At 58.7% G+C, this 17501-nt stretch overlaps 1 protein-coding gene across 1 annotated transcript in view; it reads right to left on the minus strand.

Moving 5' to 3' along the window:
- Positions 1-816: 816 nt before the first annotated feature.
- SND1 (staphylococcal nuclease and tudor domain containing 1) overlaps positions 817-17501 on the minus strand; it is a 135504-nt gene continuing 118819 nt past the window's right edge. Inside the window, exons 17-24 of the mRNA XM_088129042.1 lie at positions 9530-9718; positions 4394-4535; positions 3838-3961; positions 3062-3131; positions 2157-2270; positions 1436-1639; positions 1289-1333; positions 817-1146 (exon numbers count right to left, since the gene is read on the minus strand). Coding sequence (XP_087985168.1) covers positions 1081-1146; positions 1289-1333; positions 1436-1639; positions 2157-2270; positions 3062-3131; positions 3838-3961; positions 4394-4535; positions 9530-9718 — 954 coding nt within the window. The 3' untranslated portion in view covers positions 817-1080. The remainder of the gene's footprint in view (positions 1147-1288; positions 1334-1435; positions 1640-2156; positions 2271-3061; positions 3132-3837; positions 3962-4393; positions 4536-9529; positions 9719-17501) is intronic.

Raw genomic sequence — 17501 nt, forward strand, 5'->3', positions numbered from 1 at the left:
GACGCTCAGCAGCTGCTGAGACTCTCTCATGATGGCCTCTTAGCTCGTCCACATCCAAACGTTGCCGGATTCCTGATTGCTTCTTTAATCAGTTTCGGGGAGATCCCTTCTTCGGCTAAACAGATCTGGGCACTTGGGAGGAGCCGCCCGGCTCCCTCTCCTCAGTGAAGACAAAGTGCCCCTGTGGGGTGGTGCTGCCCTCAGAAGGAAGAAGCCGGCCGGAGGCGCAGGCCCCGACTGGAGAGCCAGCGCACCCGGCTCACCGGTCCTGCTAGGCCTGAGCGTGCCCATTGCCTGACCGTTGAGGGAGGTAAAAGCAAGAGTCCGTGCGACATGCCAAACCGTGGTTAACCAAACCATGGTTTATGAACTAATCTAACCAGTTGGGTTCCCACAACAGATATGAACTGGTTACTGAATTTACCCATTTTGGGGGCTCATACAATACTCTGAACCATGGAGTAGCTAAACAGGATGAATTCATACACCAGGCTAAACTAACCAAGGTTAAAAGCAGGTCCTGCTGAGTTGAGTGCAGCTGCTATGTTTATGGGGCAGAAAAAATTGCAAGAGTGACCTAGTTTTTGTCTCTGGGCTGGCCGGGGTGGGGCTGTTTAGCCCCAGGCAGCCTGAGGTCATTAACACGAGGCCTCTTTTCCCCACTGCAGACCGGGCTATGCTGTTCTCATGACGTGCACACCCAGCCCCTCAAGCCCCAACCTGGCCACCCCCCCACCATGCAAACCTGCGTGTGTGTAGGGAACCTGCAAGCCCGGTGCTCCCTCGCCCCTCCACAGCCAAAAAGACACCGCCTGGTCCAGCTTCTCACTACTTTTATTTGCTTCCGAAGCGTAACGTAAATCATCTTTCCCGCTTGCCCGGAAGGAGGCTGGGCGTAGCTTCTGGTGGCGGTGGGGTGGCGAGGGTAGCCTGAGAGCTTCTCCCCTGCTTTGCAGGGTCTGCTCCCCGGAAGTCAGAGCGCTTCCCCCCGCCCCTGCAGGCATCAGGCTCCAGACGCAGGAGAGGGGCTGTGGTCCGGGGGAGACGGGGGAGCGTGGCGGAGGCCAGTGGGCTGGTCGCTCAGCGGCTGTAGCCAAATTCATCAGCATCGTCAGCACGGAAGTCTCCGTAACGCCACAGGTTCAGCTGGAAGGACAGAAGACGGGTGGAGTGAGCTCCCAGGGAGGAAGCCCGCTGCCTGCTCTGCCCGGGGGCTCAGAGCTTGCCTTCTGCTCCCTCCTGCGGCCTGAGGGGATGCGGGGTGGGGGAGGCCTGCTGGCTCACTTACTCGGGCACTCTTGGCAGCCTCCTGCGCATTCAGGTATTCCGTGATCTGCAAGGAAGAGGAGCATCAGAGCCCACCGCTGCACCCGCAGTCCCAGGGCTCCAGAGCCCCCCTCCCGGCCCAGGCCAGGGGCCACCCGTGGGGGCTCACCACTTTCTGGAACTGCTTCTCTTTCCGTGGCTCCACCATGACCAGCCCTGTCTTCACCAGCCCCAGGCCCACGTCGGCCTTGGAGTCGGCAAACTGCAGCGTGACGTGAGCGCAGCTGGGCCCTGTGTACTCCACGTTCAGCAGGCACTGCATGTTCTGGATGTCCCGCACGGCGCTGTCCACCGCATCCGCCCGGGCCTCCTCCTGCGAAGAGGAAGGACCCTGCTAGGCCAGAGCACCAGGAAGCTCCGGGGCCGTTCGAGGTCAGCAGGAACAAGGCGGGGGCCACCCTGTCAAGACTGCCCAGGCCTTTCCAAAAGGGGCCGAGGGCTCTGCCAACGAGCTGCCTTCTCAGCGAGAACAGGCACTGCCCGAGCGAACCCCCCTCCCTCTTTATTTATTTAATACACACTCCTGGCGGACAGGCTGATTTCCCACGGTTAACAAACGAAGAACCGCCAGAGCCCCAAAGAAAAATAAGACACAACAAGCCACAACCCTCATAAAACTATCTGATGTCACAGTGCAGCCTCACGACGTAACAGCGTCCTAACCATAAATGCAGAAGCAGTCAAAAGCACAGATCAAATGAAGATGATTAAGAAGCACAGGGGGGTCTGGCTGCCCCCCATCAATAGCCCCACCTCTTCCCTGCTGCTCACTGCCACGGCTGGGCTCCCTACCGGACACCCCCTTCCCCATAAGCCTGCCCGGGACTTACATCCTGGGGCACCTGGATGAAGGCAAACTTGTATTCGGTGGCCTGGGCGGGCAGGACACGAGTGCCAAATGCCTGTGGCAGGGCGGCCAGGCGGGTGGGAGGCAGGGTCTCCTTCTGCAGTGGAGGAGAAGGACCGAAGGAGGTTAGTTGCGGCTGCAGCCCGTCCGCCTCCCTGACTCCCGGCTCCAGCCGAGGGCACAGCCTGCCCCTCCCGGCAAAGCCCAACCCAAGCTTAAAAGTCAGAGTGGGGGGGCTGATGGGGAAGGGGCCGAGGAGCGCTACGGGGGAGTGGGGGGTGCTGCAAGGGGCCACGTGCTCCTTCTGAGGACAGAAAACAACCAGTGACAGAACAGTAGCGTGGGGCAGACCCATGGGAAACAAAGGGACCCTAGACATGCTCAGCCCATCAGTGGAAAGGACCTTCCCAGGGCCTGGCCTCCCTCTGCTGCACATGCCCTGAGGGCTTGTGTGGCACGGAGCTAGAAGATTTCTAGCACGGGCTCCTCTGCCACTTGGCACGGCCATCTGAGATCGGGGGGCAAGGGGGGCCACCACCTCATCCAGTGGATCTGGATGCCAAAGAGGCTTCCACCTCCCTTGCCCCCTTGCCCTGACTACCCTCAAGCCAACAGGAGGGCATTCCCCACCCTGGCCTGGCCCAGCCCGAGGGGCAGTTGGAGGGCAGAAATTCCCGTTCCAGAAAGCTTTGCTGCCTCCCGAGGAACTGCCCGGCTTCCTTCTGCCCTATCAAGACCCTCCAGCATCTCCTCAGCCCCCGACCCTAGACAGGGTCTCCCTAGACAGCCACTTCCTGTGCTTGGGGCAGCTGGAGCCTGCTTCAGCCCGGGGCTTTGGGGCACTGAAGAAGAGGGGCCCGCCCGGACATCCTCCAAGACCCCACTCACGTTGCCATAGTCGATGTAGAAGACGTGCACTTTGCCCGAGGACTCAATTTTCTCCACCCGTGCCCGGTACCTGGGGGGTGGAGAAGGAACACCCGTTGTCACCCCTGCCGGCCATGCAGGACTCCCGCCCCGAGCACAGGTGCAGAGAGAGGAGGAGGCAGGCAGGGAAGGGCCTCTGACTCCCCAGAGCTCCCCCTGGGCCTGGCACTGGGTGGGCACAGGCAATGCCCTGCCACGGCCAAACTCGGGGCATCCAAGACCAAGCTCTGCCTGCTTCTGCTCCCCTTGTCCGGTGGCCCTCCAGCCTCTGTGCCCACGAGTCCTGGCTGCTGCGCTGGCTCTCCTGGTCTCCTGCCCAGGGTCTCCCTTTCCAGTGCCACCAACTGAGCCACCCTTCCAGAAACGCTCTGGCTCCAATCACTGCGTTGCTTCTCCCTCTCCTGGGCCACCCATGGACCCACCCCTCAAAAAGCCTGAGGCCGCCCCCTCCTCCCCTGACGCTGGCCTTCCCAACCTTTCCAGACTCTCCTCAGACCCGGCCGAGCCCAGGCCCTCGCTCTGGTGACAGGCTGGAGCATGGATCTGTCCCCAGAGGGGACTAGAGCACCCATCGCTAGGCCAGCCCCCCCCGGACCACTGAGCCCCCAAGTGGATCCAAGGCTTCTGACCAGGAAGGGGGTGCCCCGGGGCTTGTGGGGCACAAAGGCGGGGGTGGTTGCCAAAAGGTTTTGCTTCTTGCCATGGGTGGGGGAGGACAGAGGGGTCTCTCCACATACCATTCTCCATCCACAAATTTGGCAATGCAGAAGTCCCCGCGATGTGGTGTGTAGGCCCCCTCCACAGGGGGGCAGGCAGCAATCTCACCCCGCATACTCTCCATCAACTTCTCCAGCTGTGTCCCTGCCAAGAGGGGAGGAAGAGCGAGTCAGGGCAGCTGCTTGGGGCAGCCGCCTCCCCGCCACATTAGCCTGGTCCTCCACCGGCCACCGTGTCCATCTCTGCTTCCCGGGGGCCTCTGAGCCTTCACCTGATACGCGTCCCCCCCATTCTCCTGGCACCACTTGCCCCCTTGTGCACTCCAGTTGTGGCTTCCCCTGCCCCCCGGGGCCCTTGATGAAGGGGAAAGAAGGGGCCCCAGGTGCCGCTTCTCCCAAGCCAAGACTGGACTGGCTCCCATACAGATGCGGAGCTTTGATGGAAAGTCCCCCCCGCCCGCAGCTCGGCTTCTCCTCTTCCTGCACGCCTGTGTGTGTGCCTCCGGCTGTCTCTGTCCCGCCGCTACCGGGTGTGGGGCAGGAGGCCAGCCCAGCCCATCTCCAGCCTACCCCTTACCCGTCTCCACATCCTGCACATAGAAGTGGAGGTCGTCTGTGACCTCTGTAACAAAGACGGGCTTGTAGTTGGCTGTGCGCTCCTTCTCCTCTGCTGTGGTCACCACATCTTCCACGGGGGGCTCTTCGTACTGTGACCACACCTGTGGGGAAAGGTGCAGGGGGGTCGGTGGGGCGATAAGCAGCACTGCCCTGGAGGAGACCAAGGCAGCACTGCCCGCCGTCCCCCGTGCTAGCCCAGGCTGCAGAGCAGGGTCTTCTGCATGGGAGCAGCACAGCAAAGGCCCCCAGGCTTTGCAGACGCCCTGCTGGACCCCCAAGCGGCAGTACTCCTGTGGCACAAAGCCGTGGGGGAAGGAAACGGGCACAGAAGGCAGCCTCCCCCAGACAGAGAAGCCACACTTCTTAGACGTGGCAGCACCAGCAGACCCCTGAGGGACAAAACCACTGCCAGAGGATTGTTCAAGGACACAGCCCCCACTTGGGGCCGGTTGCGGTCACACAGCCATGTTGAGCCCTAGAAGAAGTTAAGCAATGGATAAATGGGGGCCTAAGTGAGTGTTCCCTCTTCAGCCAACGGGGGCCCTTTTCCCCCTTCAGAGCCAGCATTCCTGCTCCCAAAGGAGCAGAAGGGAGGTGTGAACCTCAGGGAGAAAGCGCCTTCTAGACTCATACAGTGCAAGTGCTGGAAGACCGAGGTCCACCCACCCCAAACTTCCTGCCCCCCCATTCGAGCACTGATTATTTATTACATTTGTTGCCCATTGCCAACAACTCTCAACGACTGATGGGTGGCCTCCAGCACAGGACAGTCCAGCGCATCCTGAGAGAGTCCATTCAGTTGCTCTTACCCTTTGGAAATTTTGACCAGTGTCCAACCAAAGCCACCTTCTTTGTAATTTCAGCCCATCATTTCTTCTCCTGTTTTCTGGAACAGCTCTGAACAAGTCTGCCTCGTCTTCTACCTGGAGGCCCTTCAGATACTCGAAGATGGTGATCACGTCTCCCCACATTCTTCTCTGCTCCGTGCTAAACATGCCCAGCGCCTCCAGCCACTCCTTGTAAGCGGTTCCTTCCAGGTCCCGTGTCCTCAGGGCTGCTGCCTCTGGATGCCCTCCAGCGTGCCATGGTCCTTCCTGGACGCCATATTCTGGGTGTGCTCTGACCAGCGCAGGGGACAGGGCAACAGCGGCTCCTCTTCATCTTGGCACGCTCCTTCGGCGACGCAGCCAAGGGCCGGGTTGGCTTCTTTGGGGGCCGCCCCATTTTCAGCCTGGGACTCCCGGATCCATTTCCCATGTCCTGCTGCCTAGGATGGTCCCCTCCTGGCAGACCACGCCCGCCTGGCACGCAGCTCCATCGCTGGAATTCATGCTTCCTCGGTCATTCCACATGGCGGCCCTCCAGATACTCGGAGGTGGCTATGATGTCCCCCACGCTCTTCCCTTCTCTAAGCTGAAATTCCCCGCAACTCTTTTTCCTGAGGTTTCCTTCTGGGCCCTTGATCATTTTGCCCGCTCTCTTCTAAACATATTCCAGCTTGCCAATGTCCTTCCTAAAAGGCAGGGACATAATATTCTAGGGAGTGGGGCTGACCCACCCAGAATAGAGAGGATCAGTGACTTATTCAGCTGTTGGGTGTCTTCCTGTGCGATACAGTCTAGAACTGCCTGGGAGACAATCAGGTCTTAAGCAGTTTACGAGAGGCCAGAACCTCACGGGAGGATATCATTCCACAGGGCAGGAGCCATCACTGAGAAGACATGCTTCCTAGGTGACACTGCTTAATTGATGGGACCTGGAGTGTGCCCACTCTCACTGACCTCACCGGATGGGCCAAAAGAGATGAAGACAGGTGGTCCCTCAGGTGGCCAGGCCCTAAGCCACACAGGGTACTAGAGGGAATAACCAGAATCTTGAATTGCACCTGGAAGTCAAACAGCAACCAGTGCCACTTGCAAAGCAGTGGGGTGACATGCACACACCGCTAAACACCCATCACTGCCTGTGCAGCTGCATTCTGGAGCAGCTTAGCTTCCCAGCAGTCTTCAAGGGCAGCCCCATGTACAGCACATGACAATAACTGAGAGGTGAGCAAGCCACAAGTGACGGTCTGAAGACCCTCCCAGTCCAGGAATGGGCACAACTGGCACACAAGGTGAACCTGCACAAAGCCTTCCAGACCACAGCGGCCACCTGCTCTTTGATAAACTCATGCTGACTTCTGTCAAGCAATGAATAATGCTCAGAAACTGATTGCTTAATAACCTCTTCCAGAGTTTGGCCTGTTTTTGGCATCAAAGTGAATGATCTGTAGCTCCCAGGTCCTCCCCCCCCCCCTTTTCTGAGGATAGCCAACATTTGCCCTTCTTCAGTCTTCAGGCAGTACTTTTTCAGAAAGGGGCTCCAAGAAGACCTCCAGCAGCCCCTTCAAGACTCGCCGATCTAATTGCTCTGGTCCAGTACACTCAAGTGTATTCATGGTACCCAGGTGTTCTCCAACTATCTCTCTCCTTTTGAGAGTTGTTCTGCTCTGGGGAGAAGATGAAGCAAAGGAGGCACGGAAGAGCTCTGCCCTCCTTGATCACTTGTTACCATCTTGCCATTTTCTCCAAGCAGCTGGTCCACACCTTCCTCTTACTTCCCCCAAGCCCTTCCTGTTGCTTTCCATTCCCCTGACAGTCTACTTTCCTTTCATCCGTTAGCCTTGCTCATGTTCCTTCTGTAGATCTTAGCCACTTGCTAGAGCACTTTCTTGGTGATAGCATCCATCTTCCATTTCCTATCCCACCAGGTTTCTGTAATACCTACAAAATCACCTTCCCCTTCCTGAATTCAGGCTTCTGGTTCTTCATCTTTGTTCCCTGTGCTCTCATCTTTTGGACAGAGATACTGGAATCCCTGGGTCACAAAACTGCACCCATTCCTTCCTGTATTGGGTGCTTGTGATTGGATGACTTTATGACCCGGGTACTCCTCCCAGTCCCATTCATAGCATCTGGTGTTGCATTATTTCCCGGGTGTTCTTCTAATCCCTACAGGATTTAGTTAAGGCCCTCTGCAGCACATGTGTAAGGAGCCTTCTAAAGACATCCCTCCCACTTCTTTTAAGGCTCAACCCATCTCTTGCCAAGAATCCCCTTTCTTGGTAACCCATTCCATTAGCAAAGAATACAAACCATTCCCAATGGCACCATCTGTGTAGCCAGATGTTCTCTTCCAATATTCTCTTTCTTCCTGGGCCACATCCTTCAACAGGAAGGAAGGAAGACAATGCCCCTTGTGTCCCTGGTTCACTCACCCTCCTGTCCAGCACCTTACAGTTTCTTGTGCTGCCTTCGGCGGGGCTGCGTCTGGCTCTGTCACCCGTTCCCAGGTGGATCAGCAGCAAGGACATTCTTTCTGCTGTGGAGTTTCTCCACCTTACTTGTCTGCTGGTCTGAAAGATTTGTAAGGCCACCCCTTTCACCATCTCTCGACAGGCTGCCCAGGCGATAGATAACTTCCTCCTCTCCTCTTCGGCCCCCCCAATTGCTGCTTCTCGGAAGGGATCTCTGACTGCCACCAGCCATCTCTTCCTCCTCTTCAGGACCGAAGTAGGAACCGTTCCCTTTGCCCCACTGGGGAGCCATCGTTCTCAGCCCCTGGGGCTTGGGGCAGCGCTCTTCATCCAAGCCTCAACAGTTGGGCTCTGAAATCTGTTCGGGGTCCTCTGACAGCTCCTACCTGGCCTCCCAGAGAGAAACTGCGAGGGGTCCCCTCCTACTGGGAGGTATGGTAGGAGGGGGCTGGATGAGGGGGATCTTTGTCGCAGCTCCTCCCCATTGGAATGGCTTGTCCCGTGAAACAAGGATGGCCCCAAACGCGGCTCTTTTGGGGTGAATGATAACCAGCGGTGCCCTATCAATTACTACTTTAATTTTAGCCATTCCTCAGCATTCAAATGGAAATGAAATTATGGATTTTATTATTCAATTGGTTTTAATACTGACTTGCATTGTTTGATTTGGTTAATACTATAAGCTGCCTAGCTTGCAGGCAGTAGATAAATCCCATAAACAAACAGACCGACTCTCCATCTCTCATCTCTCCTGCCTGCCTGCCTTTTCTTCTGTGGGCTCTTTGTCCTGTTGCCCCTCCCTCCGTCTAATTTGAGAATCCTCCACCTGGCCTGGTGACCTGGGGACTTTGGTCCAGCCCCTCCACCTTTCCTCCCAGGAGGAAATCTGCCCGTGTCTGAAGCACGTGTGGACCTTCCCTTCTTCCAGGAGGGAAACAACAAGGCTCACCACCGGCAGGTGGTGCAAGCAGCTCCCTCGGTCTCCACGTTCTCATGAGCAACCACGGAAGGACCCTGGCTTGGCCCTCCTGCTTCCTTTCCCTGTTTCTTCCCTCGGCGACCTTCAAGATCTCAGAGGGCTCATCTTGAAAAGGGCAGAATCTCCCCCAAAGGTGGGGGGGAAAGAAAGGCAACCATCCGGCCGTAACGTTTTCTGAGGAAGACCCCAGCCCTATCCAAGCCTCCTCTGGCCTGTCCTATGTGCCAGTTGGAAGAGGAGATGCCACGGAAGGACAGAGGAGCCTGCCAGGGGCAGCGGCACACGCGGGAGGAAGGGATGGCGGAGGGCGTGTCCAGAAGAACCGAGCACCATGGGGCAGATGGTCCAGGTCAGAAGCCAGGAAGACAAGCTCCACGCAGGGGGCCAGGAAGCCGATCCGATGCTTCCGATGAGGATTCTGATGAGCTGACAGCCCCTTCTCCGGGGCGGAGGGTGGCTGCAGCCACAGCAAAAATCAAGGCGTTTGTAGGTCTGCTGCTTGGGACCCTTCCTTGTGTGTTCCCTGGCAGGCTGCCCCAGTGGCCAGAGGATCTAGGTCAGTGACCTCCAGCTCCTAAGCCCTGCTTGGCGGGCAAAGGCGGTGCCACCACCGCTGCCTCTACGCTTCTGAGGACACAGGGCAATTCCCTGTGTGGCAGTAGAGCTTGGGGGGGCACCTGGGAGGTTGGATTCATGCTGTCCCGCTTGCCGTGCAATGGCAGTGCCAAGCCAAGCACCCCCACTACCCTAACCCCGGTCTGAGCAGCAGCAGGGGCTGGAAGGTCCCCCCAGAGCCCCCCCCGGGGCCCGGCGGGTACCTTTTCCTTTTTCTGCTTGGCGGCAGCCTCGGCAACCATCAGAGGCTTGCAGTAGTTGCTTCGCTCCGCCGTGAAGTGCACTTTGGAGAGGCCCTGCTCCACCAGCGCCACCGAGAGGTTGACCCCGTCGATGTGCAGCCACCCAATGAAGTTCCCAGCTTTGTCCATGCTCTCCACCTCCACGTCCACCTGCAGCAAGGACAAAGTGACCAGGATGTGGGGGGGGACACACTCCAAGGGGGCAACACCCCCCGGCCATGCCTCTGGCCCTGCAGAGATTGCTGGGGGCCAGATGCCCTATTCTGGGTGGAGGGTTCACGGGTCATCTGGGAGGGAGGGCTTCCTAAGTCCAGCCCACCCACCCAGCCCAGGCCCCCAGCAGCATGCCAGTGTCCACCTGGGTGTGGAGGGGGAGAGGGATGCTGAGAAAACAGCTGCTGCTCCTCCCCCCGCACCACTTTTGGGCCAGTGTCAGGCCTGGGCGTCCTCTGATGGTGACACTCCAGCAGAGGGTGACTTTGCTCAGGGCACTCAGATGGAAATCAATGGTGAGCAGTGGGCAAAGGCAGCTGGGGGGGGGGGAGCCCAGGGCAACTGAGGGCCCAGGCACTTGGCTGAGCCCATGGGGCATCTCTGCAGCAGCCTCTCCAAGGGTACCCATGCCCTCACTGCATGTTGACTGCCAGCCTTCCAATCTGCCTCCAGTTCCCCGGACAGCTGCTTCTGGGTTTGGGGTCTGGCTGATCCCTGCTTGGAGGAGGCACCCTGGATGACCCTGGGGCAGCTGTGCCCCCAAATCCGCAAGACTCCCTTCACAGCTGACGAACGGGCAAGCAGGCAAGGCAGGCACCAGCAGAAGCCCCATTTGAAGAGAGCCCTTCTGAAGGCAACCCAGCTGGCCAGGGGAGAAGTTTCTGCTGAGTCCCACCTCCACGCTTAGCACAAGGGCTCTGGGAGGAAAGGCGAGAGGGCGCTGGGACTGCAGAGTAGATGTGCCTCCTCGGAGGCTGTGACAGTGTGGTGCGGCAGGCTCACTCCTGGGCCATAAAACTCTGCCCTCGTGACTACAAACACTTGTATTCATTTCAGCTGTTTCAAGCTCGATTAAGCAATAAAGTGAATGTCTAAATATCCAGGAATTTGATGAGGTTTGCAGACAAGAATAGGCCTGGCCAAGGGACAGGGAGAGGAAGAGAGCCCCCGCCAAGCTGCTTCAGAGTCAGCCGGGGGCTCTCGGGCAGAGTGGCAGGTGGGCCGAAGCTCCAGGAGACACCAGGGTCTCCGTGAGGCCACCTGTTCCTCCTGTCCCCAACTCAGCTCCTGAGAAGGAGTGCCAGCTTGGGTGCCCGGCTACAGCAAAAAGGAGACAGGAAACAAAGTGGGGGAGGGAGCAGGCTCTGTCCCCTCCCCCTTCCCCCAGAGCCCAGCAAACCCATTCAGAGAAGCAACAACCCTGCCGCCCGCCCGCCTGCTGCCGATTCAGAGGGCCTCCAACGCAGGACCACCCCGCCCTTTCCAACAGCAAGCAAGGACAGTGAGGGGGGCCCTGTATGGTCTCAAGGTGCTTAAAGAAGCTGTCCCAGAAGGCCGTCAGACTGCTGCGGTTCCAGCATTTCCCAAGACCAGGCAACTGGGCAGCGGCGGGGGGAATGAAAAGCTACGGCCCCCTTCAGACCCTCGGAGTGCTGCTTCTGCCCCACAACGGAGAGAGGAACAGAACCACGTACACCAGCCTTGCACCCATCAGGGAAAGAAGAGCCAAGGCCAGGATTTCTTTCGGCAGGTGCCATGAGGGCTAAAATCCACTTTTCTTTGGGGTGTCAGCAGTGCCCATGAGGGCCAAGGGTACTCACCGCTCCCCCTGCCCGTGGGCCCGCTACTCCTTCTCCTCCCCACAGCCTTTTCCGAATGAGGAGCCTGCTTTAATGGGTGCCCTGCCACTCCAACAGGGGCTCACTTGCCAGCTGTGGCCCCAGCAGACGAGCAGCCCAAGGCCCAGATGCCCACTCATCCGCACTCCCCCCACCCCACCCCACCCCACCCCACCCCACCCCCAAGCCCTGCCTGCTTTGCCTTTGGGTGCCCCTGAACTGCAAACAGCCTTTCGATGCAAAGTGGAGCACTTCTCCAAGAAGCTGGTTCTGAGCTGGAAGTGGGGATAGGGCGGGGGGGGAAATGGAGTGCAGCCAACAAGGAGCTCCACACTGCCCCCTCCCCTCCTCTCTCGCTCCTGCCCCTTGGCTCAGCCCCAGAGAGAACCCCCTCCGCCCTCCCTAAAGGCAGGAGAGCTACAGCCAGGGTGCGGGCAGGGGGGCAGGAAGGGCCCTGGGCAGAGCAGGTACCCTGCAAAATGAACCTCTGGGCAGCATCTATTTAGGGACAAGGCAGCTGCTGGCGGCAACAAGCAGACCCTCACACAGCCAGTAGCCACCCTGGCAATGGGCGATGGCCCTAGCCCTCGCCTGCATCCGCAGCCCCTGCAGGGACTGAGGCCCAGCCACGCCCGGAGAAGGCCGACCATTGGTCTATGTGCCCTCCGGCACCCATTCCAAACCACCTGACTAAAAAGTGCCTGCTTCTTGCCATTAGGGTGCTGAACCGCAGGGCTTCACCCTCAGGCCAGACAAGGGACCAGGAAAGCCCCCGCCTGCTCCCTTCTGGCCTCCCCCGCCCACTCCAGGCTTGGGGAGCTTGGGTATTCAAAGGCACATGGCACCTGCTGCTGCGCAAGGGAGGCCTGACGGACACGTGCTGTGGGTGGCAGCAAGGGGGCGGGGCCGCCCATTGACCAGGAAGCCAAGGGGACCAGCATCGCCACAACCATTGCCTCTCTAGGGGGCACCTTCTCTGCAGCCCACCTTCAGGCGCTCTAGGCAGCTCCAGCAGCAAGGCCCTGTGGCCCCCACCTGTCTTTCTGCCAACCTACCTGGTGCCCTTGGGTCAAAGCAGACAGTGGGGAGCACCCCCTTCCCCCCAGGATTCCTACCAAGGCCATCTGACCTTAGTATAGGCACCAGAGCTGGGAAGACCCAAGCAGCCTCTGGGAGCCATTGTTTGACCTCTTGCCTGCGATTTTTTTGGGGGGGGCATCCAGGGCTCCAGTCCCCACACCTAACTGATGCCTTTCTGCAAGCGTGGACAAGGGCAGCCATGGTGGCTGGTTACCCTGGGGCTCGATTTAGCTCAAGGACCAGACTGTGCCTGAAACCCAGGTCCCGAAGGGATGGAGGGGGAGGAGGTTAAACTCCTCTCCCCACTTTGCAACTCCCTTAGTGACCTCCCTGCAAGATCTTTTCCAAGCCACATTGCAGCATCACACGGCGTGTGTAGAGGACAAGTGGGCGTATGGCAGAAAATGGGAGCAAACATGGGCTGTGTGTGTTTGTGGCATGCGGTGGGGGGGGGGGAGAAGTAGCCCAGAAACCACCTGGTAAGCTGTATCTATCCAGAGGCTGCTTAAGGTGGGAGGGGGCAGCCTTGTGGGCTTCGCAGTCCAGACTCTGATGGGGGGGCCTCCCCGAAGGCCCATGACAAAGCCAGAGGCAGTGCGGTGCGCTTTCTTCGGTCCTGGAGCCAGCCAGCCCCCAAGCCAGCCTTCCAGGTGCCAGGCCTGGGCCCCCTCTTGCACAACCCTGGCCAGCGCCTTTAGCAGAGCTGCCCAGGAAGGCTCCAGGGACGCAGAATGCCACTGATGGCACCCAGGCTTCAGGAGCTGGGGCACCTCTCCAGGCATGCCTTTCTGCTGCGATGCCAGAAACCCCACTGGAAACTCAGGGCAAACATCCAGAGACACCCCCAGGGTCCCTGTTACTGACCCTCGGCAGCTTCTCCTCTCTGCAAAACACTCCTGCCCAAGGACCACATTGGAAGACCCCGGTCCCCACCTGCCCCCTTATGCCGTGTTCTTGGCTCCAAGATGTAAGACACAACAGAGGGCACACACTGGAACCAGCTTAGAGGCCATTTAGTCCCCCCACAAATCCACTAAACAGTTCCCCCAGGGAGGCGAGCCCCCTCCGTCTAGGCAGGCTGTCCCACTGCTTCTCAGCTCACGGCCAGGAAATTCCTCCGGAGAGTCAGCCTGGACCCCTCTCATTTCACTTAAGGACAGAAGGCAGGGGGCAAAGAAACAACCAGGACGCCACCCACGCCGAGCTGACGCCCTGATTCTACCGCGCCCTCCAATAGGACACCTCCCTTCCCTCAGCCTGTTTCTCCCTGTGGCTTGGAGACCCCCCGGCCTGCAGCCCTGATGGAGAGAGCGCAGCGAGGGCAGAGAAACTCAGACCTGCAGCAGGCCCGCCGACTCACTGACAAGACTGCCCTAGGACCCAGGACGGCTTAAACAAGGTTAGTAAAAGGTAAACGCTCGCCTGTGACATTCTAGCGCAGGGAAGCTGCGCATGTGCCTCAGTCTCCTGACACACCAGCTCCCTCGAGCACAGATCCAGGGCGGGCCTTCCGAATGAGGGGTGGACCTGGCTAAGGGCATGACTATGGCCTCCCCGCACGGTCCTCGGCCTCCCCCGGCAAGTCCGCCGGTTTCATTGGCCTCCCTCCCAGGGCTGGCATAACTGTCGAGAGTCGGGGTGCAAAGCGCGCCAGACACTCTGAGCTAATCCATCAGCAGCCAGGGTTCCCGTTAAGGGGGCTGCCTGCGTCCCTGGGCCAGTGGCCCTTGCAGGGGAGGCCCGCTCCAGCTTGGCAAGAGGGGTGTCTCGGGGGCTCTCCACGTGTTCAGGAAGGGGCTGAGCAGCCTTCCCAAAGGGCGCCCCTTCCAAGGCTGCTCCAGGATGACTGGGGCCCAGCTGAGCAAGCACAGGAGCAGGGGCTGTCCTCGGCCAGAGGGGAGCCGTCACGGGAGTCAGCCCAACAGCAGGCAGATGACGGATTCTTCCTGCCTGCTTCTGCTCCAGCCCATCATGCGGTTCTCTTATCAGGTGGGCCTGACAGCTGAAGAAACCTTCAAGGTTGCCAATCAGGCGCAGACAAGGAGATAACGCCAGGGAGACGGTCCGGAAAGACTTGTAGGAGCACCCCCCCCCAGTGGGCTCAGCACTAAAAGGGAAATTAAAGCCGAGTTCACCACCTTCCCCCCAGCGCGTGGGTCAGTCCTCAACAGACAGAGGATCAGAAGACAAAAGCAGAGTCTAATGCAGGTGACCGGACCCTCCGGCTCTCCCACCCCTAGCGGACAAAGGGCTATGGCTGCTCTCTGGCCAGCCTGTGGGGAGAACCCTGGGGGCCCTTGTGTGGCTGGAACCAAGAGGAGAGCAGGGAGGAAGGAGCCAACAGGCCTGGAAGGGTGTGTCTGCCACGGCCGGCTTACAGACCTCATCTGTAGGGAGCGATCTTGACAGCCGCCAAAAATATGCCCAGCTGCTAATGAGTTGAGGTCCCAGGTCATCCATCGGTATTTCTGAAATGCCTTTCAATTGGGAAGAAATGCCAGCTGGCCTCTGCTTTGCCCACACTCACCCCTTGCCCAGTGGCAGAGCACCAATGCCTCCACACACAGCTTCCTCCTGAGAGGCTTGCAAGGCAGAGAGGCGAGTGGTCCCTCACCCACTGCACCGTCTCGGCGACCAGCTCGTTGGCAGACCAGGACCTCTGCCCATTTCCCACAGGGGCCAGAGCGCCTGCCCCCATTTTCCTAGCTTCACGGGGCCCCAGGCAGCAGGGCTGGTCTCTGCGGTGCCCATGGGCCTGGGTGCCCATCAGGAAGGGGCCAAGTACCAAGGGTGGTGACGGCTGGAGAATGGCCAGAAGCTCAGCAACCTTCTGCTCTTCTAAAACATCCCCGATGTGGGCCCACCCTTGAAGCTGCTTTGCAAGAAAGAGAGACCACAAAACATGGCAGCGAGAAATCAGTTTTCCGAGGCCAGGTGTGTCACTTCCTCAGCAGCATTCAGGGTGCAATGGCTGTTATTGGCTGTGACCACTGGAAGCCCCACACAGCTTCCCAGTGGCATCCATCAGTCTACCCATGTAGCTAGAAGGGGATCCTCTGAAGCTGGGCTCTGAAGGGGTCCCCGTAGAAATGGGCCTTCCTGGGGCTGCCCCCAGCTTGCGGATCATCCGGCTAGCAGTGGTCAGGCCTTTTCCTCTGACATTTCCTGGCGTTAAACTGGCTTCACCTCTTGGATTGATTTTACAAATGTTTATATTGTATTTTTAATTGTGGCTTTAAATGCTAGCTGCATTTTTCAACCTGTGTTTAGCTATCAGTTGCCACTTTAAGAAGGAAAGAGGAATAGCCATTTTTTATAAAACACTTTGCAGAAGTGGCTTCTTGTGAACAGGAGCATGCCAACCCAAGATGGATGAAGAGTTCAGTGAAAATGTTGACCCTGCGCACAGCTGCTCTGAAAAAGAAAGAATCCTGCAGGAGGACCTGCTCATGCCATCAGGCCTCTGGTGTGACCCCACCCAGGACCCTCCAGACACCACCTCAGGCCAGGTGTGGCAGTATGGAAAAGATGCAGAAAAAGGGGGCAACGCCTCCGTCCGGGGGGACATTCACAATCCGGAGCCTTTCGCTTCGGGAGAAAGGAGGGGAAGCCGGGAGAGGAGACCGGCCGGGCAAAAGCAGGAGAGCAGTGCCAGGCCAAGGTAAGGGTCTCTAGCCCTGGACTTCCCAGCTGTCCCCCTTGGCTCGCTAAACCCCAGATACCGCCAAGGGCAAAGTCACATCCACTGGTGGTGCCAGCCGAGCAGCAGAGGAACCCTGCAGGCCCCCCAAGAAGAGGGCAGCCGCCACAGGAGGCACACTGGGATCCTTGCCAAGGCTGAGCAGGAAGGCGTAGCCCTCCCACCGAGAGGAAGAGAGCAGCCAAGGGGATAGCAAGGGATTTGAATTCCAGAAACCAGCCTGGATTAGCCACACTTGGATGCCCCGTGGCTCACGCAGGCGGCAAGAGCGAAGGGGGGCCAGTCAGGCAGAAGGATGAGGCTAAACTTCCACGCCTGGGCCTCCTCCCCGGCCCTGCTGGTAAGGAGACGTGGTAAACCCTTCATTTGCCCCTTCAGGCCAGCCAAGCAGCAAGCACCCCGTGGCTCGCTCTGGAGCCCCGAGGGAAGAGATCGACACACCCAACCCTGGGAGCCCAACCCCACCTGGCGCGACCTCCAGACCTCCTCGGGCCTGCCCTGCCCTATACAGCCTGCTCTGGAGCCTGAGCCACCTCTCCCCTTCTGGGGCCTCCAGGACGTGCTGCCCTGCTGCTGAGGGTCCCAGAGCCTCCATCCTGCACCTTTTCGCCGGATGCTGCCTCCCTCCAGACGGCTGACGGGCAGGGCAGGGCAGGGCAGGGCAGGGCAGGGCAGGGCAGGGCAGGGCAGGGCAGGGCAGGGCAGGGCAGGGCAGGGCAGGGTGAAATGGGAGCCACGCAAGCTGTTTTATGGTTTTCTAGCACTTCCTCCAGGTTTTTAGACCGCCCTGAACCCAGAGTACCGATCCTCTTTTCACTTCCCATAATAGCAGCGTCAAGCTCCGTCCTGTCAACTTCTGAAGTCTAGATTTTTAAAAGTATCAGGAAAACAGTTTTATGAATGTTATCTCGCATAACTCAAAATAGCCTTTTTGTTTTAAGCTCTTCTCTTTGACTGAGTTACTCATGATTCTTTAAATTCCTAAGTCTCATTTTAGGGCAGAAAAGAGGGGTGCAAATCCAATAAATAACCACACAGTTCTATTCAGAAGACAGAAAAGCTACTCGGATTGTGAAGTGAGGGGTCCCTGAAATGCTTAAAGCCCTTTCTCCCTTGAACTGAGACTGCTGCTGACATAAGGAGGAATCACAGATGAGTGAACAGTCTTTTGCATTTGGAGGTTACTTGGGAGCCCATTCAGCATAGCCAAAAGGCAGTGGGTGCTGGAAGCTACAGAGCTTGCTGCTTTGTCACCCCCCACCAAAGCTGCGATTCCACTCTTGGCCAACGTTCCCACCGGCCAGCCCTCTTGGCCTCTTGC

The sequence above is a fragment of the Python bivittatus genome, unplaced genomic scaffold (assembly GCF_059951505.1).
Source record: "Python bivittatus isolate LINGU-HERP-01145 unplaced genomic scaffold, Pbiv_v1 ctg000730_np1212, whole genome shotgun sequence".
Lineage (NCBI taxonomy): Eukaryota > Metazoa > Chordata > Lepidosauria > Squamata > Pythonidae > Python > Python bivittatus.